The 14,855-nt window shown below is 50.5% G+C and overlaps 1 protein-coding gene across 1 annotated transcript in view; it reads right to left on the reverse strand.

Annotated features, from left to right (window-relative positions):
• The window catches only part of SHANK1 (SH3 and multiple ankyrin repeat domains 1), a 1,619,594-nt gene that overhangs the window by 125,784 nt on the left and 1,478,955 nt on the right, over positions 1 to 14,855 (reverse strand). The window contains exon 19 of the mRNA XM_086930109.1: positions 6,745 to 6,872. Coding sequence (XP_086786235.1) covers positions 6,745 to 6,872 — 128 coding nt within the window. The remainder of the gene's footprint in view (positions 1 to 6,744; positions 6,873 to 14,855) is intronic.

Genomic DNA, 14,855 nt, shown 5'->3' on the forward strand with positions numbered 1-14,855 from the left:
GATCTCTCATCATTCTTACTTCATGTTGACACTGTTTTCATATCCCTCAAGGATTCACCATCACACCAACCTCTTCAACGTGCACCTCAGCTCTCATCCTTTAACTTTAACTAACACATTTAAACTGGTGGCATGGTCAAGCTCTACATTATAAAGCTTGAAGACCCAACAGTACTCGGTCAATGCCTCCCAGTGATTGTTTCCAAGATGGTAATCAAACCAGCTCAAGATACACTTGAACCCTGATACCCTCCCATGTGGGAACATGATCAAATATAAAGCTTCAATCAACAGGCTACAGGAAATAAGAAACAACTGGCCTCAAGGTCAAAGTAACAAAACTGGGAGTGGTTATGTAAACTCTTCATTGTAGCACAAGTAAACTAAGTTACCATATGAATATCCAACACTATGTGATCTCCACGTCAAACATTTGCTTACCTGGATTTCCCTCAAAGAATTAGGGCTTCAATTTCCTTAGTGCTAATGCACTGTACCTCAAAGCCTTGCTCTACGTGCTTAGCAGACTACAAGCAACAACTAGTGAAGTAATTAATCTACATATCCAGATACACATCTCACAAGAACTCCAATTTTTGAAATGGTTGTCTTTGCCTCGACATATCACCACTTATGTCTATGTAAACTGCAAATCGAACAATTTGCAGAACTGGAACACTGTTCCCTCACATAAATATATCTGTACCAGCTGGCATACTAAATTGCTACTTTGTGGGTTCAAATGACTCCAGACCACCCCTTCTTCAAAAAAGTATTTCACTGGTGGAAGATCTTTCCAAATCCTACCTATTGTCATCCATGTATTTTTATTGCACAGATCTCTGCTAACAGAGATATGTGTATCTGTACCCACATCTATGCTCCCCTTTCTGCAACATCTCATGTTAATGACAGCTAAGAATTCTCTATACCGTGACTGGAACACATCTCAAATTCTCACTTCATAAGTATTTATTGTTCGGAGTCAAAATCGTTCGTGGCTCACCATTGTTTTTAAACTTTTTTTAACAAGTTCCATGAGTCACTCTTGAAACAAGGTGGACCTATCACCACCAGATTCCTTAATATGTTTGCTGGTCGATGCAAAACAATATAATTGTCTTAAGGCACAAGTTACTTACTTATGGTAACAATATATCTGTAAGAAACAGTAGTTAGTGTTAGATTCCTTACCTTAGAATATCCCCAGGCGTCGGACTGGATCCGGAAAGTTTTGAGTAGCAGTACCCCTGCGCTTCGGTAGGCGTCTTCTGCGGCTCCCCGTCCGTCGTCGGCATCGTGATCGCAGGGATGACGTCGTCGGAGTACTTAGATGCCGCCCTTACGCGCTGACGTCAGTTCTTATACATAGCTTTCCGTGCCAGGAATGCAGAGCCATGCCAGAGACCGACACTGGTGCCATGAAACTAGGGCCCTGAAAGGGATGTCCTTAACCCTAGATATCGGTTCGCAGAACGGGGAGGATAGGTGGGGCGGTAAGGAATCTAACACTAACTACTGTTTCTTATATCATTATCGTTATCGAAGGTAAGTAACTTGTTTATCTGAAAGAAACAGGTTAGTGTTAGATTCCTTACCTTAGAATAGATACCCCAGCAATACCAACCCCGGTGGTGGGTCTGCAAACCAAGATCACACCAGACAGTCCTAGAGAACAGAACAGCCGAAAAAGCCATCTCTCCGGACTTGGCTGTCCAGGCAGTAGTGTTTAGTAAACGTGTGCAGCGAGGTCCACGTAGCTGCCTGACACATGTCCTGCAAGGGGATTCCCCGACCCATGGCAGTAGTAGCCGCCGTGGCCCGAGTGGAATGGGCCCTCAGCCCAACAGGAGGCTCCTTTTTCGCCAAGGAATAACAGACCTTGATGCACAAGACGACCCACCGAGAGATGGTCCTTTTGTGCACCGCCCGCCCCTTCTTAGCACCCACGTAAGCAACAAAGAGCTGGTCGTCCACCCGGAACTGGCGTGTGCGGTCCAGATAGAATGAGAGCGCACATTTTGGGTCCAGACGGTGGAGCCTCTCTTCCTCCTTGAAAGGATACGGAGGTGGAAAGGAGGTGAGCAAGGTGATGGGCTGCCCGATGTGAAAGGCCGTAACCACCTTGGGCAGGAAAGAAGGATGAGTTCTCATGACAACTTTGTCCGTATGGACAGAAAGGAAAGGAGGTTTAGAAGACAGAGCCTGGAGCTCACTCACTCTCCTGGCAGAGGTGATGGCAACCAGGAATGCAGTCTTAAGAGTCAGAAGACGTAGAGGGCAATTGTGAAGTGGCTCGAAAGGAGCGCACATCAAATAGGTTAGAACAAGGTTCAAGTCCCACTGAGGCATCACGAACGGAACAGGAGGAAACATGTGCGTGATGCCTTTCAAGAATCTATTTACAACAGGGGACTTGAAAAGAGAAGGCTGATAAGGAAGCCTCAAGAAGGCGGAAATGGCAGAGAGGTAGCTCGTAATAGTGCCCAGAGCAGAGCCTTACCAGGCAAGAGAAAGAAGGAAGAGGAGAACCTCTGAAAGGGGGGCAGAGTGGATCCACAGCCATTGCTGTGCACCATGCCACAAATTTGTTCCACCTGCAGGCGTATACCGATTTTGTGGAGGGACGCCTGGCTGCCAAAATCACATCACAGACTTCAGGAGGCAAGTCAAATGGCCTCAACTGCAGCCGCTCAATCTCCACGAGGTGGAGGCTGGACAGGTTCGGGTGGAGGAACGTCCCCTGCTGCTGCGACAGAAGGTCCTCTTGAAGAGGCAGACGAATCGGGGGATCGACTGACATGCTGACTAGCTCGGGATACCAGTATCTTCGTGCCCAGCCCGGAGCCACAAGGATGACTTGGGCCCAGTCGCACCTGATCTACTTCAGCACTCTGGGCAGAAGTGGTATAGGCGGAAAGGCGTACAACAGACCGCAGCTCCACTCGTGACAAAAAGCATCTCCGAGCGAGTGCCGCCTTGGAAATTCCAACGTGCAGAACTGATGACATTGTGCGTTCTCTTCGGTGGCGAATAGATGTAACAAAGGCTATCCCCACTACTGAAAGAGGCCTTGCGCACGTCTGAGTTCAGACGCCATTCGTGATCCATCATGCACCGGTGGCTGAGTTCGTCCGCCCTGGCGTTCAGGGAATCGGCCAGGTGTTGAACCACCAGGGTGACGCCCTGGTGTTCCAGCCATGCCCAGAGCCTCCTGACAAAGGGTCCACGACCCCACCCCGCCCAGTTTGGTGCAGTACCTCATGGCGGTGGTGTTGTTCATGAACACCTGCACTGCACTTCCCAGGACAGAGGGAAGGAATGCCTTCAGTGCAAGCCGGATCGCCCGCAGCTCCAGAAGGTTGATGTGGAGCCGGGACTCCGCCGGAGACCAGAGGCCTCTGATCTCCCTCTCTCCCATGTAGCCCCCTCATCCTAGGAGGGACGCATCCGTCACCACTACGTGCTCCGGTTGGGGTAGCGAGAGAGATCTGCCGCTGACCCAATTGCGGTTCATGAGCCACCACCGCAACTGTCTTGCAGTGCCCTCCGAGATCCGACGTGGTCGGACAGGTTGCCCTAATGCTGTGCCCACTGAAACTTCAGGTCCCACTGCAGAGCCCGCATCCGCCACCTGGAGTGATGCACCAGAAGGATGCAGGAAGCCATCAACCCCAGGAGCCTCAGCTTCAAACTGACCAAAACTCGGGATAAAGGCTGAAAGACCAGAATCAGAGCCTGAATATCCCGAACCCACTGTTCGGGGGGATAAACCCGAAACTGTCAGTCCAGAACCGCTCCGATGAAAAGGAGCTTCTGAGAGGTGCACAGGTGTGACTTCGGCACGTTGATGGAGAACCCCAGCGAGTGCAGGAGGTCGGTAGTAGTCTGGAGGTGGGAGACGACTGTCTGGGGCGAGCCCGCCTTCAACAACCAATAGTCGAGATAGGGGAAGACTGAAACCCCTAATCTGTGCAGATGAGCTGCGACCAACGCCATCACTTTTGTGAACACCCGTAGGACGCTGGTAAGGCCGAAGGGGAGCACGGTAAACAAAGTGCTCGTGGCCTACCGTGAACCGCAGGTAACGCCGGTGGGCTGGCAGGACGGGGATGTGGAAATACGAGTCCTGCAAGTCCAACGTTACCATCCAGTCTGGGTCCAGGGCAGCTGGGACCTGAGCCAAAGTCAGCATCTTGAACTTCTCCTTCCGGAGGAAGCTGTTGACGCTCCATAGGTACAAGATAGGGTGTAGGCCTCCTTTTCCCTTCTTGGGTACCAGAAAGTAGTGGGGATAGCAACCACGTCCTACTTCTGGCCCAGGAACGCGCTCGACTGCCCCCTTGGCCAAGAGGGCCGTAGCTTCCTCCTGCAGAAGTCGCAAGTAATCCCCCGACATGCAGTGGCACTGCGGTAGCATGGCTGGAGGGGTCGCCTCTAAGGGGAAGGAGTAGCCCCATCGGACGATTAGCAGCATCCACCTGTCCGATGTGATGGAGCGCCAGTGGAGGAGGTGATGGCAAACCCTGCCCCCCACTGCCATTGAATGGGCCTGAAAACTCAGACTAGGAGGATTTTGAGGAAGATGCTGCGGGGGCGGGTGTGGACTGACCTTTCCGGTGTCCCCCGGCACTGCCACAGCAGTTACCACGTCCGCAACTGCATTGAGGTTGGTTCTGCAGGCTTTGGCTAGCTGGACGTTTGGGGGTGCCCCTTCCTTGGCCACGTAAGGCGGAAGTTTGCTGGCGTTTGCTGACGCTCAAGGACTTGGCCCTAGCCCTGGAGTCCTTGAAACACTCCAGCGCACTGTCCGCCTTGTCGCCAAAGAGGTGACGGCCATCAAAGGGCATGTCTATAAGGGTGGCTTGGACATAAAAAGTTGACGGACCTCAGCCAGGCGTGGCGGCAAACAACCACCATCGTTGCAATCGCCCTACCCAGCGAGTCCATGGTATCTAGTCCACAACGAATGGAATAGCGTGCTGCACCCAGTCCCTCTGCTAGGGCTTGGGTAAGCTTTGCCTGGACCTCCACCGGGCACAGCGGCGGCACTTCCGCAACTGTATCCCACAGAGAGTGGGTGTAACCGTCCAAAAGGCAGGCGGTGTTGACTGACCGCAACCCCAAACTCAGCGAGGAGAACAGTTTCTTCCCAAACTGATCGTACATTTTGGACTCCCGATCCGGAGGAGCGGTCGGGAATGCGGTCTGGGAGGTAGAGGCCTGGATCACCAGGCTCTCGGGGGTGGGGTGAACGGACAGGAAGCTGTGGTCGCCCGGAGCCGGGTGGCGGCGTCGGGCCGCATTCCGATCTACAGGGCTTGGACCAGGTGCCCACCAGAACGTCAGTGAGGGCTTCGTTAAACGGCAGGAGAGGCTCCGAGGAGCTTGCCTGCGGTTTGAGCATCTCAGTGAGGAGGTTAGTCCTAATGGCTGCGACCAGGAGCTCAAGAGCCAAGGCCTTGGCTGCCCTAGTCAACACCACGCTGTAAGCAGCCCCCTCCTCCGTGGCCACGGTAGGAGGGGAGACAAATCCAGTGTTGGGCAAAGTGTCCAGACCACTGGCCTCCCCCAGCTCGTCTGCCCAGTCCTGGCTTAACTGGCACTGCAGTGCCAGAGGGTCCTCAGACCCCCCCCAGGCCCCCTCGTCATCCATCTCCTCATATTCAGGAATAAATGATGGAGCCGGGTCGTTGGTGAAGGGCTCACCGATCGGCGGCGAAGACGGCGCCGGTCCGACGCCGGATCTGGACCGGGGCTGGGACCGGGGACGTCGTCGTCCTGGGTCGGCGTCAGGGGCGACACCCTTGGTGACGGTGCCAGCGGAGGGGTCGTATGGTCGACCGGCGTCGTCACGGATCCAGGCCTGGATCCCGAGGAGCCCTGCGGCGTCGAGACCGGAATCGTCGTTACCCCCATTACCATGAAGGCACTAGAAAGTAAGGTGCGTGCAACAACTCTAGCAGGTTGCTGCTTGGCTCGCGACAGTTAACGCCTTGACTTGTGGTGAGTCAATGGGCACTGGTCTATTTAAAGTGGTACTCAACCCTGGTTCCAGATGATCTTGCACGACGTCCGCTATTCTTGCAGGATCCGACATGGCTGCTGCCATATTTGGCATGTTTTCGCCTCCTCAGAAAACATCTGACAAGCAGCAGCCAGCATGTTAGCTTTAACTTCTCACCAACTCAAGGGCTAAGCAGTAAATATTAGGCCTAATTCAGTTGTTGTAGAGACCCGGTGGGAGAGAGGACACTCTGGGGCATTTTCGACACTCGGTGGGCTAGGGGAAATAAGTTCCTTGCCGAAGAGGACAAATCCTAGGAATGCCTGACAAACATTATATACATTCTCCAAAACAGCACAGTTCAATTCTACAGACTATCACAATGTTATTATAATGATTACTAGTTTGATGTATTGTCACACGTTATAGGGTGCAATTAGGCATTGTGTTAGAATACCCGGCTAAAATATCAAAGTAAAAGTCTGCACTAGAATAGATAGTTCTGCAGTGTTTGACAGGTCAACTGAAATAACTGCACTAACACATTTGGAAAACATGTTTAATGGTGGACCAGCGAGTTTATACTTATGTTTCTAAAAATAACAAAAGGATTACAGTTGGAGTACAGACACTAAATTGAAATATGAAGACCGGGCCCCCAAGAGGAACCACATCAGAGCCTTTTACAGTACAAGAGGACAAACACACAAGAGAGATGTTATGTTAACTTTTCCTACCTCTGGGGTAAAGAAGCCTTTCCCGGTGGTGGAACGGGATTTTCCCAGAGAAGAAAGCCCACTGGGACTGGTACTTTCATTCACACTGATGGTTTGCTGGGCAGCAGCCAAGATTTCGTCCAGTTTATCTTCCAACACAAGAAAACAGTTAATTTAATTCTGCAATAATTTTGACTCGCACCCTCCCACTTCACTAAGACAGCCATGCTTCCGAGTTCAGTGATCGATACTCAGTTCATAACTCTCTGGAAACTAATCAAAGTGAGTTGTTTACACACTGAATCAGGAAGCCTTTTCAGTGACAGCATGTGGAGTTTTACACCAGCCCTGGTGTCTAACTTCTATTGAAGTACTGAAATTTCAAGTGTCTAATCACATGTGAGCTTCAGACAACTTACGCAAAATACATACAAAAGGAAAACATATTAATTTAACATTGATTTAATAGTTAATATATATATATATCTACATGTGTAACACACAAATAAAGGAATGCAAGATAACACAGCAGTTTACAAGCACCAGGGATAAATGATGATGAGACCCAGAATCACCTCCCATATTCTATGAGAGTCCACCAGAAAGAAGATGAGCCATTTCTATCTGTCGATCTGCTGCTAAGGAAATCTATGGGTACATTGGTTGAGTGAAGACTTTAGTGATCTCCCTATTGGGCGAAAGCATTTATGGATGGAAACAAAATGGGTGCACAACAGGCACACTCTTCTATACTGGAAGAGACCTGGTTGCTCTTCAGGTGAGAAAAACCCATTACTCCACAGACGAAAATAAAAATGAAACTATAAGGGGTAGGGTTTGCAGCTTGGGCCAGAAGCTGACCACAGAAATATAGAGAAGAGATGTTGTAACATATCCCTCCATTCAACCTCCCATGGAGAGATGGGTGGGAAAGGGAATTAGGTATGTGAAGAGAAAAGGAGAAGCACTTTGCCTAATAACACGAGAATTGACTTAAAGTGCTACAGAGGGAAACTGATGATGAACAGCTGAGAGCCAGGGAGAAACGTTTGGAACAGGCAGTAGATAGGGCAGGCACTAGATTAGTTCAACGAAGGCCATCTAATCATCAACACAGTGCAGCAGATGCTGTGTTTGACTGCCACATGGATAACAAAAAACAGACAGACTCTGATGTAAACATACAAAGGGTATAAAGTGAGGTATGTTCAATCGGAAATGTGTGCAGAAGTCGTGGCAAAACCACTGTCAAAAGAAAGAAGTGTGACAGAGAGTAGGGCAGTACCTACTATGCCATCATTACATAATCACTCCAGGAAGAAGAGTGTAAAGTTTATAGTGGCCTAAGGTAGTCAGAAAGTAGGTTTTAGAGCTTGGAGGTACACAGGTAGGAAAGGTGCCAAAAGTGGGGGTGTCCCAAGCAAATGGAAGTTAATCGAGACAGTGAGCAAAGGTGTACCGGAAAACAGGCAGTGAGGCCTTGAGTCAGAGACAAGATTCCTCCACACTGACTTCTGTTATGCCCTGCTCCATGACTCACACCGAATTAGGAGTTACAAGAGCAAGACATTACAGGAGGCCACCGACAGATCAGTGCCCACACATAAGAAAAATTGCTCAGATGAAGTAACACACAAGTTACTTACCTTCAGTAACATATTATATGGTAGAGATTCTATCTAGCTGCAGATTCCTTACCTTTGAATTCCCCAGGCGCCAGGCTACATCCGGAAACTTTTGCTCAGCAATACCCCTTGCGTGCGGCGTAGTATGGCTGCATTCGGCTCTGCGTGACGTCGGCAACTGCGTCGGTTATGACGTTGCATGCCTATATAGGCGCCCCCCAGTCACACGGACGTCCGCACTTTTTTCAACGGCAGAAGCGCAGAGCCACGAAGTAACTGACATAGTCGTGTGCAAAACTAGGGCCCTGAAAAGGGGTGTAACCCTAGCCCTACATATTAGTCCACAAAGCGGGGAGGCATGGGTGAAACTGTAAGGAATCTGCAGCTAGATGGAGTCTCAACCAGATAATGCGTTACCGAAGATAAGTAACTTGTTCATCTGATAGAGCTTCTAGGCAGATTCCTTACTGTTGAATTAGATACACAAGCCGTGCCATCCCGGGGTGGGCTGCAGACCAATATCCTATACTAGGAAGTCCTGGAGGACTGAGAGAGCATAGTGCTCGTCCCTGCGTACTTGAGCATCTAGGCAGTAGTGTTTTGCAAACATGTGCAAAGATGCTCATGTTGCTGCATGACAGACAGACAGAAAGCTGAGAGGGAATGGAGGAAGTCTTATGACCTCGCCCTGAAATCCGTCTATTTTGCCAAATTGAAGACCTATTATAGGGCAATCTGCAGAACTCGGGCCGCATTTTATGCCCAGGAATTCCGAACCAGTACCAACCCTTCCAAATTCATTTTTAAGGTCCTTAAAGACCTTATGAACAAAAGAGCCACCTCGGCAGAAATCTGCTCTGACTCTCATTGCGAGAGTCTAGCCTCCTTATTTTTGGAGAAAGTGCAGGCTATCTACCGAGCATTTGACCTGTCTCTGCCTGATGCAGAGATAGCTGGCCCGATTCCCTCGGGCTATGAGATCTTGACTTCTCTGCCTGACCTATCTATGGAGGCTTTTGACAAGCTGAGCCATAGGATTAAATCAGGCTCCCCTCTGGACCCGCTGAAGCCAGCTCAAATTAAGCTGCTTTCCCCCCTGTGTTGGGCTCCGATACGTACCTTGATCAACCTGTTGTTGTCTACCAGAATGGTTCCTCCCGCATGGAAGCAGGCGGTAGTTACCCCAATTTTAAAGAAGACAAATGCTGATCCGCTCTTGCCTGAGAACTATCGCCCTATATCTCTTCTTCCCTGGACGGCCAAAGTCACTGAGGCTCATGTCAATTCCATTCTGACTGAACATCTTGTCCACAATCATATATTAGACCCGAGTCAGAATGGCTTCCGGCCGGGTCACAGCACTGAGACTGCTCTGCTCTACATGACCGAGCATTTGCGTCTGGTGCTTGACTCCGGGCGGACGGCGGCGCTCTTTTTATTAGATCTGAGCGCCGCATTCGATACGGTGTCTCACCGTATTCTGATTTAGCGTCTAGAGGAAGCTGGAGTAGCAGGGACGGCTCTTCAGTGGTTCCGCTCGTTCCTCTCTAACCGTTTCTTTAAGGTGGCCATACCACCCTGCCAGTCCATCTTCCATCCGTTGAACCTGGGGGTCCCACAGGGCTCCTCGTTGAGCCCGACCTTATTCAACCTCTACGTGAAACCGCTAGCTGCGATCGTCAAACAGTGGGGTCTGACGATGACCTCATATGCAGACGATACGCAGCTGGCGGTGACACTGAGTGGAGACCCTGAAGTGGATGCCCCTAGATTCAGAGCGGGACTTGTGGCAGTGGCAAATTGGCTAAAAACCAATTGTTTACAACTGAATGCCAAAAAAACTGAAGTTATGGTTTTGGGGAAACATGCGGAGCTCTGGGGAGATCAGTGGTGGCCCCCAGAATTGGGCGTCACTCCAGTACCCGCTTCCGAAGTTAAGAATCTGGGTGTATGGCTGGATCCGGCACTTGCCTTCATAGGTCATACGAAGAAGGTTGCTGCCACCTGCTATGGAATCCTGCGAGGACTAAGGCCAATCCTCAAGTTTTTTGATCCCCCCACCCGGCAGCTCATGGTCCAAGCCTCAGTTCTTTCTCGGCTGGACTACGGTAGCGCACTGATGCTGGGGATAAACCAGGCTGAGGCATCTAGGCTACAAAGGGTACAGAATGCTGCGGCGCGGGCCATTGTTGGTCTTCCCAGGCACTGTTCGGTCTCCAGCACTATTTCTGCCCTTCACTGGCTGCCGGTTAGGCAAAGAATCAAGTTTAAGGCGCTCTGTCTGGCTTTTAAAATTATGAAGTTCTCCTCACCACCTGCACTCGCTAACTTGCTCACCCTGTATGTTCCTTCGAGGTCCTTGAGATCGGAGGCTCTTCATCTTGCGGTCTGCCCCCGTTTTAAACTTAGCCCGATGGGTGGCCGCTCTTTCCGAGTGCTTGCCGCTGGGCTATGGAATTCTCTCCCGGTGCACATTCGAGCCCTGGACAATTTGACAATCTTTAGGCGTGCTATCAAAACTTTTCTGTTTTCTGTACTTGGTTAGCCGTCTTTTTCCTTTTCCCCGTGTGTTGTGTTTTAGCATCTGTTCAAGCGCCAGGACGCCCCTTTGCTGGGGCAGCTGTGCACGGTATAAATAATACTAACATAACATAACATAACATAACAGATAACTTGAACCGGGACACTCCAAACCAAGGCCGGAGTTGCAGGCTTTCCCCTGGTGGAATGGGCCCTTAATCTCTCAGGGGGCTGCTTCTTTGGCAGGGCATAACAGATCTTGGTGCAGAGAAGGAGCCTGCAAGAAATGGTCCTTTTCTCGCTGCCCTTCCCTTCTTTACTCCCACGTACCCCACAAAGAGTTGCTCGTCCACCCGGAACTCTTTAGTGCGGTCAATGTAGAATGACAACCCTCTTTTTGGGTCTAGTCAGTGGAGCTGCTCCTCTTCCTAAGAGGAATGCTGGGGAGCAAAGAAGGTGGACAACGTGATGGACTGACCCAGATGGAAAGGGGTCACAACTTTCGGTTAAAATGATGCCTGGTGCAAAGCACCAGACTGTCCGGAAAGGACATAAGATAATGAGGCGAACAAGATATGGCCTGCAGCTCACTCACCATCCAGGCTGTTGTAATCGCTACCAAAAAGGGTGTTTTGATGGTAAACAGCGGGGGCCAGGTGCATGGTGTGAGGGGGCGAAAAATTGAGTAAAGGCTCAAAGAGAGTGCATATCAGATAGGTGAGGACCAAATTAAGGTCCCGCTGCAGCATCACAAAGGTGTGGGCGGAAACATGTGAGCCATCCCTTTCAGAAATCTATATACAATGGGAGATTTGAAGAGAAAGGGTTGGTCTGGCAGCTGCAAAAAAGTAGACAGAGCAGAAAGGTAACCCTTGAGATCTCCCAAAGCAGAGCAATGTGGGGCAAGGGTTCAAATGAACAAAAGGATAGCAGAAAGAGGGTCAATAGACCTTTATGTACAGTATATTCCAAATTTCTGCCAACAACATGTATATACCGTCTTAGTGGAGGGCCGCCTGGCCGGCAGAATAACATTACAGACTTCAGGTGGAAGGTCAAAAGCTATCAACTGTTGCCGCTCAATCTCCACACATGGAGGCGCAGATTTGACAGGTTCAGGTGGAGAACACTCCCCTGCTGCTGCAACAGAAGATCCTCCCGAAAAGGCAGCCTGATCGGAGGATAGATGCTCATTTTCAGAAGAACTGGATACCAGACTTCCCTCACCCAGTCCGGAGCCACAAGAATGACTTGGGGCTAGTCTCTCCTGATCTTCTGCAGAACCCTGGGCATGAGTAGTATGGGTGGAAAGGCGTACAGAAGGCCTGAGCTCTACTCATGACAAAAGGCGTCACCGAGCGATAGCCGCCTTGGAAATTTCAATGTGAAGTACTACTGACTGTGGGTTCTTTTCAGAGGCGAACAAATCTAACCAAGATTCTTCTCACTGCTGAAAGAGACCTTGCGCCATTTCCGACTGGCGATGCCTTTTGTGATCCACTAGGTATCGACAGCTGAGTTTGTCTGTCCTAGCATTCAGGGAACCTGCCAGGTGTTGAACCACCAGGATTATTCCCTGCTGTTCCAGCCATGTACAGAGATGCAGGGCCTCTCGACAAAGGGTCCACGACCCCATCCCTCCCGCTTGTTGCAGTACCACATGGCGGTTGGGTTTGAACATAAAAACCTGCACTAGCTTCCTCTTGACAGAGGGGAAAATGCTTTCAATGCCAACATAATCAATTGAAGTCCCAACTCCGCCAGGGACCAGTGTCTCCTAATCTTCACCTATCCCAGATAGCCACCCCATCCCAGAAGTGACACATCTGTAACAACTGTGAGATCTGGTTGGGGAAGGGAGAGGGGTCTGCCATGGACCCAATCTCGGTTCGTCAACCACCACTGCAGATCTCTCGCAGTGCCTTCCAAGATCTGGACCATGTCGGTGAGATTTACCCGATGATGTGGCCATTGGAACTTCAGGTCCCACTGCAGAGCCCGGATACGCCACCTGGCATTCTTCAGTAACAGGATGCAAGAGCCATGAGGCCCAAAAGCCTCAGAGTCAGTCTCCCCGAAATCCAGGATAGAGGCCGAAACATCGGAATCATAACCTGAATATCCTGGACTCACTGCTTAGGAGGATAGGCCCGAAACTGCACAGTGTCCAGAACTGCCCCAATAAAAAAGGGAGCAGGAGTCAGGTGTGCCTTTGGCATGTTTATAGAGCACCCCAGGGAATGCAAGAGGTTCACCACAGTCTGTAGGTGGGAGACGATTGCCTGGGCAAAGGCGCCTTCAACAGGCAGTTGTCGAGGTAGGGGAAGACTGACACCCTTAAGCTGCCACCACCGCCATCACCTGGTTGAATACCAGAGGGGCACCAGTAAGTCTGAAGGGGAGCACAGTAAACTAAAAGTGCTTGCGGCCTACCTTGAACTGCAAGTAATGCCTGTGGCCCGACAGGTTGGGGATGTGAAAATATGCACTCTGCATGTCCAATGCTACCATCCAGTCTTCTTGGTCTAGGGCATACAAGACCTGAGCTAGAGTAAGCATCTTGAACTTCTCCTTCTTGAGGAAGAGATTGAGTCTGAAGATCTATAATGGGCCATAACCCTTTGTTCTTCTTCTAAATCAGAAAGTAGCGGGAATAGCAACCACTGCCTACTTCTGAAACCGGGACCCTTTTTTTTTTTAACTCCCTTAGCCAAGAGAGTTGATCTTCTTGGAGCAACTTTAAATGATCCCCCGTCACCCATTCCTGATTAGGCTGAATGAAAGGAAGATAGGAAAGGCAGAGAATAGCCCTCCTGGACGATCGGCAAGACCCACTTGTCCGATGTTAAGGATCTCCAGTGGGGAGATGATGGAAAATTCTCCCACCAACTGGAGTAGTGTGGCCCTGCAGAATCAGCTTAGGAGTGCTTGGGGGCTGCAGCAGCTGGGGGCAGTGTGGCTGATGACTTCTGGCCTCCATTCCTGGATCGGAATGCACTGCATCCACATCCTCGTATGGCTTGGGCAGTCTGTACAGGACGGTGGCTGGGATAGGGCTGAAATGGCTGGAAACCCCTTCTGTTGCAACACCGTTTGGTGAATTTTTTTGTATCTCTCCCATCCATGACCGCTTGAGAGGGCACAGCCCAGGCCTCCTCCTGGACCTGTGGCAACACTTGCGCAACCATCTCCCAAAGGGAATTGGAGAAACGGCCCAATAAGCATGTGGTATTCGCCGACCACAATGCCTAGCTGGAGGAAGAAAACAATTTCTTCCTAAATGCATCCAACCTCTTGGATTCCCTATCTGGAGGGGCGGAAGGGACACGCCCTGGGACGTAGAGGCCTGCACCACCAAACTTTCTGGGGTGGGGTGTTGGCTGAGGAACTTTGGGTCGCCCTGAACTGGGCAATGGCGGCATGCAATTGTCCTATTCACAGGAGCCCCTGTGCTACACTTGGACCACGTGCCTAGAAGGACGTATGTAAGTGCTTCATTAAAGGGCAAAAGGGTTTTGCAAGTTGGTTAAAGCCCCTCTGCCAGGAGATTAGTCCTGACCTGCACCGAGCGAAGTGCCAGTCCAAGGACTTCAGCTGCCCTCTTTACCACCAAAGCATAGGATGCCCCCTCTTTTGTAGTCACTTTTGGCGGAGACAGCATGCCGGTATCTGGGGAGGTGTCCAGTCCACTGGCTACCCCAAGTCCCCCATACTAGTCCAAGTTTCCCTCAGAGACATCCTGGTGTTCCAGAGTGTCCACAGATCCCTCCCATTTCTCTCCTCAGCCTAGCACATCCTCAAAGTGCTCAGGCGACAACAGAGAACCTCTGGGTTCAATCGGTGTTTGAATTGGCATTGAGCAACGTCGTTCTGGCTCCGTGTCATTGGAGATGTGGATGGGGTTGGCATCGCCGGAACTAACGTACGAGTTACTTACCTTAACAATGTATCTGGTAGAGACGATTCTAGTCGCAGATTCCTTCACGT

The sequence above is a fragment of the Lissotriton vulgaris genome, chromosome 7 (assembly GCF_964263255.1).
Source record: "Lissotriton vulgaris chromosome 7, aLisVul1.2, whole genome shotgun sequence".
Lineage (NCBI taxonomy): Eukaryota > Metazoa > Chordata > Amphibia > Caudata > Salamandridae > Lissotriton > Lissotriton vulgaris.